The sequence below is a fragment of the Tamandua tetradactyla genome, chromosome 18, assembly GCF_023851605.1.
Source record: "Tamandua tetradactyla isolate mTamTet1 chromosome 18, mTamTet1.pri, whole genome shotgun sequence".
Taxonomy (NCBI): Eukaryota; Metazoa; Chordata; class Mammalia; order Pilosa; family Myrmecophagidae; genus Tamandua; species Tamandua tetradactyla.
Window position 1 is genome coordinate 24,946,010 of NC_135344.1, and position 9,602 is coordinate 24,955,611.

The 9,602-nt window shown below is 44.2% G+C and overlaps 1 protein-coding gene across 1 annotated transcript; it reads right to left on the minus strand.

Annotated features, from left to right (window-relative positions):
* Nucleotides 1-641: 641 nt before the first annotated feature.
* ST8SIA3 (ST8 alpha-N-acetyl-neuraminide alpha-2,8-sialyltransferase 3) lies at nt 642-8,028 on the minus strand. The gene is made up of 4 exons (XM_077136130.1): nt 7,850-8,028; nt 6,323-6,445; nt 3,414-3,971; nt 642-961 (listed from the first exon to the last, which is right to left on the minus strand). Exons 1-4 carry the CDS (start codon nt 8,026-8,028, stop codon nt 679-681), a joined length of 1,143 nt encoding a protein of 380 aa, XP_076992245.1. The 3' UTR covers nt 642-678.
* Nucleotides 8,029-9,602: the final 1,574 nt, after the last annotated feature.

Consider the following 9,602-nt stretch of genomic DNA (forward strand, 5'->3'; position numbering starts at 1 on the left):
ATGATTTGTTTAGATTGTCATGAAACATCAAAGTTACCCAGAGCCTTGAACACACCAAATACAGATGCAACACATACAAGCCAAGCGAATTCAGTATGATTCCGAGCAAATTATTAAGCTTCACGGTGATGGGGTCGAGGAAGAGGGTGTTGGGAGAGAGAAAGTCAGAGAGAGAGACAGAGTAAGAACAGGCTGAGAGAGAGAGAGAGAGAGAGAGAGAGATGCAAGCCAATTTTTATGTTTCCATTTTTAAGAGCTGATCCCACTGGCAGAACAGAGATCCTGCCCAAATTGGCCAGAGGCCCATAACTACAAGGACTTATCTGAGCAGAGCTGCAAAAACTACAGCCCTATTCCTCATAAAAAATGGGAGGCAGTTTATTATTAAAATACAAACAACATGAAAATACTTCAAATTGTTTCATCAGCAGCATAGTTCCAAATGCAACATTCTTTTCATCAACCAGGTTTAAATCATGTGGCTTAAATGCATCTGTCCTGCTAAATCTGCTAAGACCCTTAAAAGAGCAGTGCAAAAAAACAGGGAGAGAAGACATCTTTCCTTTTAAATGGCAGACAATCCTTATAAGAAATTCTCTAGGGTTCTATCCTGAAGACTATTCAATTTGATTTGGGGCACTTTTTAAACAGCCGTTTGGCACTTTCCGATTGGAGTCCTCAGGCACAATGTGACAGAGCCAGCTTGGTGAGCCCTTCCCCATGCATTCTGTAAAGCAGCTGAAACTCAGCAGGCAGCTGGTGGGACTCCTGCCACTTGGTGGTAAATTTGGTTCCTTTTTTGTCATAGTAATGGTATGGAAGGTCTTCCCTTGTGTTGGGGTCAAATCCAAAAGGCCAAAATCCATACAAGTGGATTTCTTCACATATGGCTGATGCAAGCGTATACATAAGAATACCTGTGCTCAGCCGTTTAGGCGACAAATGTTTGTTTTTCCAGTACCTGTGGAACAATAAGTACACGTGGATTCAGAGGCCAGCGCTTCACATTTCAATCAGATAAGCCAGTATGACTTGGCTGGGAGATGGATTTGTATAAGTAACTTAAAACAGTACTTGCTTTGAATCTGTCTTTTAGACCAAAACAAACAAACAAAACCTCTGCACAACGGGCCACATAATTTGTGGGAGCCAGTGCAAAATGAAAATGTGGGCCCTTTGTTCAAAAATTAAGAATTTAAAGATGTTGACAGGCGAGCATTAAACGAGGGCAGGGAGCTTCAGCAGGCAGGCGCCACAACGGCAGGGGTCTCACACCCGGAAGCCAGCCCTGCCTCCGGGGGTCCCTAAAGAGGGGTACTTAGGGCTCAGTGGTGATGCCACATGAGGCCGCCCTGAGGATGCCTGAGCTTCTCATAAATAAAGGGCCCTTAGATGTGGGGTTTAATCTAAGGGGAACTTCCCCGTCGTTTTCCTATCCAAACCTAGAAATAAATCCTTCTTCCTGGGTTTGGAAATATTTAGGAGACTTATTTTTCTCCACCCCCTTGTAAAAAAAACTGTATTCCCTGCTTTTTCCTCTTCTAACTGGGGGCCCCCAAGCTCTTCTTTCACCTGCAAGAACTTAAGAAAAGTATTTACATACTTTCTAAGTTAAAAAAAAGATAAATAATGGTCTATCAAAGCCTTCTTACCCACGTTGCCAAACATTGAGATTGTTTCTTGTGTGTGCATTTATCACTGGTTATGTCGGCAGAATTAAATTGTTGATGAATCAGGTTCCTATGCACTACATTTCCTTCCGGTTTTCAGGAAATCAAATTTGGCTTAAACCCGAGTGGCTGTGGGGCATCCTTTCTAACTCTGTGGGCTTTCGGGAAAGCTTGGGTCAGGGTTGGCCATATAGGCAAGTTTCTGGAAGTTTCTAAGTACATTCAGTGCCTTCTTCACTGCTTCAGGATTTGAGATTTAGACTTTCCTCTTCCAGGTGAAATTTTAAAGTTCAGTCTTGGTTTTAATGTTTTTGCTTAAGGAATTAGAATGGCTTCCCACAATACTTTTAGCATAGCCAAATTTGAATTGAACCAGAAGGGGACAAACTGATGAAGTCAATAGGCCACGGGAGTGGGAGGCTGGAGACCTGGTTTCTAATTATGGTCCAACTCATTTTGGGCAGTGTCTTTGAGTAAATAACTCCTGCTCCTTGCATGTCAGTTTGATTACCTTTAAAATTAAGGATTGGACTACACTGCCTCTTAAAAAGGTGATCATATATCCTGGGAAACTGGGACAGTCCCAGTTAATGTCTGTCATCCTTGTTGTACTATTAACGTTGTTTATTTTCTCTCAAAGATCAAGTTCCAGTTTAGACTGTAAAGTATGGCATCCCCCTACCTCTTTAATACATATCAGTTTATGAAATTATGATTCTTCCTTCTGTGAAGTGTAACTAAACAGAGCTCAACTTTGGAAGATATTAGGGAACTACAGGATGGAAATGGCTTATTATGGCATAAATGTTTTTGGAAGTTCCTGTTTACAGGCCTCCCAGAACTCTCCCTATGTTGTCGTAATATCTGGATGCTACGTTAGGATGTAGAGGTTACTTATTTGAGGGAAATCAGAATGGAGGCACTTTGCTCAAATGATTTGAAGAAAAGATACATACTGTTATTGTTGTTTTATAAAATGGCCTGGATTCATGGCTCTCAATTCTGGCTGCCTATTGGAATCACCTGGAGGGTTATTAAAATATACTAAGTATCTGAGCTCCACCAGATCAATTATACCAGAATCTCTTGAGGAAGAGCCCAGGAAACAGTATTTTTTTTTTAAAGCTCTCCAAGTAATTCTAATGTACAGCCAGAGTTGAGAATCAAAAGACTAGAAGAAAACATTGCATCTCTGGACAATCCATTGAGTTACAAGGGATAACAAAGAACTCACAAAATACTTTTCACATGTTTTGGGCACTCAAATCTCAAACCATTAAGGCAGATTATACAATTCAACATGGACATCTATAAATACTCAAACATCAGATAAAAAGAAGAAAACTTAAGTCAGTTGCATCTACTTAAATCACACTTGATTTGTTTAATTTAGCTGTTGGCATTATTGGGATATGGTTATCCATTTAAAAAAAATCCTGATTGTTGGTGATTTCCATGACTGCTTATTAGGCTTGACATCAAGGAAGGGGACAGGGAACAGAAGGGGGAAGCTGATGAAACACCAATCTCTCCCTTTGGAACTTGATTGCTAGAAGGCGACAGAAGATTGAAATTCTTAAACAGAATAATTCACTCATTCATTACAAAAGAGTTTGCCCTAAAGTACTTTGTGCACACTAACCATAACAACTAATTAGATACCCTCCACCCCCACCCCAAGAGATTACAATATTAATTTGCCATCTGGTGGGGTATGAGTTAAATGTAATAAAATATACACACCTGTTGACATGCTGCATTATATTTCCAGGCCAAGCCAATTGGACCTTTAACTGACCTCTGTGTTCAACAAAAAAGTCAACTAATGTCCTGGTAACAGTTGCTGAAGTGTGAAAGAAAAATGCAGGGATCCAAAGAATGGCCCCATCGAGCTTTTTTAAGCTGAGGAAAAAGTTATTACGGTCCTGAATGGTCAAAAGATTGTTGTAATACTTTTCCAGGATACTGGGGTTGAAGGTGGTAAGGTTGGTTTTCCTTCCAACATCTCTTTGGAAAGCCTCCGTAGGGGCGAAATTGCAACGGAAAACAAAATCTGATTTATCTATTTCTTGTCCACACTGGCTCCCTGTCAGGATCCCACTATTTCCAACCACAGCACAAATATTATAATGCTTATTCATAATGGGTGACACATCTGGAAGCAGTGATCGGAAGTTATTGCTAATAGAGAAAACATATTTATGGCTGGAATAATCATAGTGCATCAGTTGTCCGATCCGAACACTATTCTTGGTCAAAGAAAAATTTTTTATTACATCGACATGCTGCAGAATTTCTTGCCTAAAATAAAAAGAAATTCATTAAATGAATCCCATTCAAAAGAATCGAATTTTCATCTTATGTTTTAAGCTGTCATTTTATTGAGACAAGAATCTTAGGCACGCTGAAATTTTGAACCCAGGAAAGATTATACATTTATAATAATTGTGGTCTTGGGAGAAAGGACCACTTCAGAGTCTAGAGATGTGTGATCCATCAGTCAGGCTCTGAATATAATCCTTTGGGGCCTGCAAATGTTGTGACTTACAGTTTTAGCTGCCTTTCCTTGGTTTTCTGCTTTATGTGAAGAATGTATTTGATCAAAGTGGAGATACAGGCCAAACCGTGCCAAAAAGTACAGGGAGACAACATACACATGCTCCAAAGAGCTCAAATTAACACATGCACAGAGGTGACTGAGTTTGTAACTAGGGACTACTTGTTTGCTATTGGATTGCAGTGTTCAAGGAAGATCAAATTCTCATTGATATCCAAATAAAAGCCAAATAGATATGAGTCATTACAGTACTATTTATTATTAAAATATGAAAATGGTAATAGCAGTGGATGCAGTTGAATATTTAATAGAAATGAGATGATAATCTCATTAAGGTCCTTTGAATAATGAAACAGGGATATTTTTTCTTAGTTGATTATGTAGAAACACAAATTAGTTGTAGAACTCTAATCCTCAGAGGGAGAAGCTATTGGAAACCCTGAAAACGTGTGTATTTTCCAACAATTTGGAGGATAAATAAGGCTAGGGTGATGTTTAGAACCAATTTCAGTTTGCTATCATGTTGAACTTAAAGTAAAATTAAACATCTCTTCCTAAAGTCTCAGCTATTAAAATATTTAAGAGAGATGAGTAACATGTCACTTTACTGCTAGATTCCTCTAAGGAGATTCCACTGAATCTCTTGTATCTTTTGCCTACATAATAGCAGGAATGAAGCTACGTGCTTTGTACTTCATCACTGTACCTGGAATTTTATTTTTAAAAATTACTCCATTCTTCAAAGTATAGAGTAGAATTACTGAAATCTTTAATCCAAAATTCCCAAAGTTACCAGTACTGTTCTTTCAAGTTGTTAAAAATGTAAGTTATGTTTAAAGACATACTGGTAAAAAGTAATTTAAAATTGCCTAATAAGTGGGTTGATAGGAGGGAAGTTTTAAGAAGGAAATATTGCTCTGACTGGTCATTTGGGTCACACAGCTTAGTGTGGGAAGAATATGTTTACTGAGTTAGTAATATGTTTTGGGGAAAGGTCTAATGTGTTTTATTCATCAAGGTTTTTTTGCCCATAACATTGATATTGGATTAAAAGCCCAAAAGTTTTTTGTTTTATTTTAAAAGCACTTTTAGGATTTTCAAATTAATCAGTTACTGTCATAGGCTAATTTCTAATTATACAGCATTTTGAAAATTTTAATCATAATCACAGAACTAAAGATAATTTTTCAAATAAATATTTTTATGACACCATGGATATCTACTGAATTTGTTTTAATTCTGCCAGTAGATTAATACAGATAGAGAGAGAACAATAGCAAGAAATGCTATGACCACCCACAAACTCCTAAATGTAGTGGTTTGTAAAATAAGTATTCACACCCCTGAGTACACTAGATGGCTCACATTCCACTTAGCAGCATAATAATCCCACCAAGGAATAGAACTTCATCTCAGCTTGCTAAGAGTAGATCGGAATCACTGAGGAGAAATACATAAACTTGAATAAATCATATCCTTCTTCCCCCTCCCCATCAAAAAACCCCAAAACTTCATTTATAAAACTGAGATGCCTACAAGACATAACTAATAAGAATGATGGGTAATTTTTCAATATATCAAAAAGTTGCAAAGCTTAATGAAAACAAACAGGTAAAGCCAAAACAAAACTGTCCTTAAAATATCTGCATATATTTGGGCTAAGGTTTTCACTAGTAATTCGATGGAGATTAATTATGATGTTTTCTCTGTGTTTCAATGAGATTATACTTTTTTTTTTTTTGCATTTAATTGCCCCGTCATCCTATAAAAAAAAAAAATAGGTGACACTGGCAGTACTAGTCTATCATGGTGCTCAGTCATGGTACTCAATTAAGTCCAGGTTAGGAACTATACTGGAAATATCTTTGTTTTCATTCAAATTAGTAGTTCTGATATTTTCTGTTTATGGCAGGGTACCATGTACTGGTTATCAGCGCTTTGTGCAATCAGGCCAAGTAGACAAATCGAAAACATCTCTGCAGAGGGAGTGAAAAAAGATTTTTGTTGTTTTGGATTTTTTTTGTTTGTTTAGTTTCTGTTTTGTTTGAATTACAGAATTCAAAAATACGTTTTGGATCTTTTCTTCCTATCCTACCTTTGATGTAAAAACGCTGTCCGATTAAATGTCCACTTAGAAGGTTTCTCTTGGAGTTCTTGGGTCAGAGAATTCGTAATGGGCACAAATGACGGGTCTAGAAACTTCATCGCAAATTGAGACCTGGAGAAGGACATGAGTACACAGGCAAATGTGCTGGCCTCAGCCTGGGGCAGCCGAGGTAGCCATTAAAGTCCAGCGGATAGCAGGGGTGGGGGTGGGGGAGGGGGGACAGTTGGCACACGGCACTGGCTCCATCCCACCCCAGAGCTCCCTAGCATTTGCCTCACTCTCTGTTTCCCACACCACCCGGGAGGAAGAAAGGAAGCAAGGGAAACCCGTTTCCATTGTCCATCCCCCGAGCGCTGGAGAGCGCAGAAAATGGCCGTCACGCAGCGAGCAGGGGCGGGAACCCGGCGCACGGCTGGAGCCCGCGGCGCGGGGATAATCAAGAGTCAGCACCGCGGACAGCGACCGCGCCGCCGCCTGCCTCCACGCGAGACGCCCCGCCACCCCGGTGAATTAATTTTTGGAGAAAGGGCAGAGCAAACCAGAGACCGAGGGGCTCCTGCTTTGACTTCTTTCCTCCCTAGACTATATGTGATTTCACTCCCTGGACCCTGGGTGGGGGTCCTCGGAGGGCTGGCCAGCTCTGCTCTTCTGCCCAGGTGGGACTTCTGTAGTTCCGCACCCCTGGCCGGGCTTGGGGCCACATGCTGTAGTTTGTATTTACCACTCGCGACTCAGGGGGGCCCTGCTAGGATTGCTCCTGGGGTCACAGGTAGGGGCGGGTTCTCGATGAACTGCGCCAAATTGCGCCTTCTTAGTTCTGCCTCGCGGCCAGCGGTGACTTCCACCCGGGGCGAGGGCAAGCGCCCTTCAGCTGCCCGCTTCCCGCAGGGGGCGGGAGGACTGCAGAAATCCCGGAAAGAGGGGTTGGCAGCGGAGGGAAAGGGTCGAGGGAGAACGTCCCAGGGGCTTCATGAGAATAAACCCACGCATCACTTGATGTGTGAGAGAAGAGAGAAGAGGAGGAGAGCGCGAGGGAAGTCGGCGCCTGCGCCATTAAATCGCCCCGGACTGCCCCAAGCCCCGGCCGCCGCCGGCTGCAGACGGGGGGTGGGGGTGGGTGGGGTGGGGGTGGGGGGGCGAGGAAGGCGCTCCCCTCACGCATGTCCGTTTCCCCTCCCCCTCCCAGCACACACACACACACACACACACACACACACACACACACACAGCTTCTTCTCCACCTGCATTCTCCCTAAACCCGTCCCCCATTTCAAAAATGAAGAATAACGAGAAATGCAATCGCATCGATTAGGACAACGGCTTTTGAGGCTTTGAGTTAAAAAAGAAAGGGGAGGGAGGGAGGGAGAATCAGAGAGAGGAATGAAAGGACCACGCAGTCATCGTGTCCAAAGTGTCTCGGAGAAGTCACAACAACCTCCACTCACAGACAACCCCCCCCCGCGACCCCCCATAGACGAGATAGCCGAGGGCGCTCAGATAAAGGGCCGCACTCACCGGAATCCCGCGTGGAACATGTACATTCGGGGCGCCCCCGGGCTGGCGTACTTGGGAGTGGTGAAGATGTTCTCCTTTTTCAGGGACACGTAGCTGATGAGCGATAAAATCAGCAGGGCGACGCTAAGCATGACCAGCCCCAGCACACTGGCGACCCGGGCCATTTTGCAATTTCTCATCCCGAACCGGGCTGGGATCAGGGAAACCGGGGAAATCGGTCCATTGAGCGGCCAGCAGCTCGCTGGCGTGTGAGTGTGCGTGAGTGTGTGTGTGTGTGTGCGCGCGCGAGTGAGCGTGTGTGGCGGGGGAGGGGGACCAGGAGAGCCGCGGAGAGCTGAAGGGGTGGGGGGAGCACGGGAGCCCCAGAGAGAAGCCGGACCCCGGAGGAAGCGGCGAGCTGGGCCCGGAGGCTGAGCAGGAAGATGGAGGGTCTGCGCGGCAGCGAGGCGACCCGGCGAGCAGTGCAGTGCGTCTCCGGCCGCCGGCTCAGGCTCCCCGGCGCGTTTCCAGCCAGGCTGCCATCTCCTCCGCCGCCCGCGAGATAAATGTGATTGGAATAATGTTACAGTTCGATCTAAGCACAGGATTTAATTAATGAACTCTAATCTCCCAAATAACCAGGGAGGGGGGAGGAGGAGGGGAGCGGGGGAGGTGGCGAGGGAGGGGCATCGAGGCAGGAAGGTTGCAGCCGGCTCCCAAGGCCTCCTGGGCGGAGAGTGTGCGCGAGTGGGAAGCGGGGAAGCGGTGGGGAGACAGACCCCCAAGCTTACTTTACTGGCCCATTAATTACTTTATAAGTAAATAGCGAAATAGGGACATAAGTAAACGGATTTGCTGCCCTGGAGGATAATCACCAGCTGGGTGCTTCCCAGGGATGCAGGGAGAGTGGTTTTAGGAATGCAGCCATATAAAAGCTCCTCTGGTCACCACCGAGTCACTGCCCTGAGTCCGAAGGGGCAGCACCCGTCCTAGAAGCCCAACAAGGAAGCCTAAAGAGCGACTGGGCCTGCCTGCAGTGTGAGCACTTAAAAACCTACTTGAAATTTCTGAGGTTTCCCCTATGCCCCTCCTGGCCCCCAACTACCACCACCTACTTCTCTTTTCTCTAGAAGGTGGCTTAGTGCCTAGCTAAGTTGTGAGGTGAGCTGTGTGTTTGTCCATCTGACTTGCCCTCTCTGGACCCCCTCCTAGGGACTGGCTCCATGCTCACAGCAGGGGGCTAGCATGTTTGCCCCAGAGCTGATGAGGCCTGGAGCACTGAGCCCTGATCTGCTCTCCACTGCCCACTTTTCTGACTCATTCCCAGGGCCAGGTCTTCCAGATGGGCCACCTAACTTAGCCCAGAGTCTCCCAGAAGCTGTGGGCATTATAATGTTCATTATACATGAGTGGAAAGAAAGGCTGCGTCCTAGGGAGGAAAGAAAGCACACATTTCATGCCAATACTTTGAAATGAAACTGGATAAAAGCGGTGCATTCTCTGCCCAATGCGCCCAAATGACCAATTGCTGAGACACCAGGATTTCAAAGAAAGAATTGCTAGGTGCAAAGCACGACATCAGACAGCCTATCAATTTAAAAATCAGTCTCTCCAAACTGCAGTAACTCTGATAGCTTTATAGTATTAAAAGATGGGCAGGTTTTAGGATAATGAGCACAAAGGCTCTAGATGATGCAATTACAGGTGATCTATAAGTAGATCAATCATTTGAGCATGCACACATTGATCGCAAGCTTAGTCACAGAATGTATGT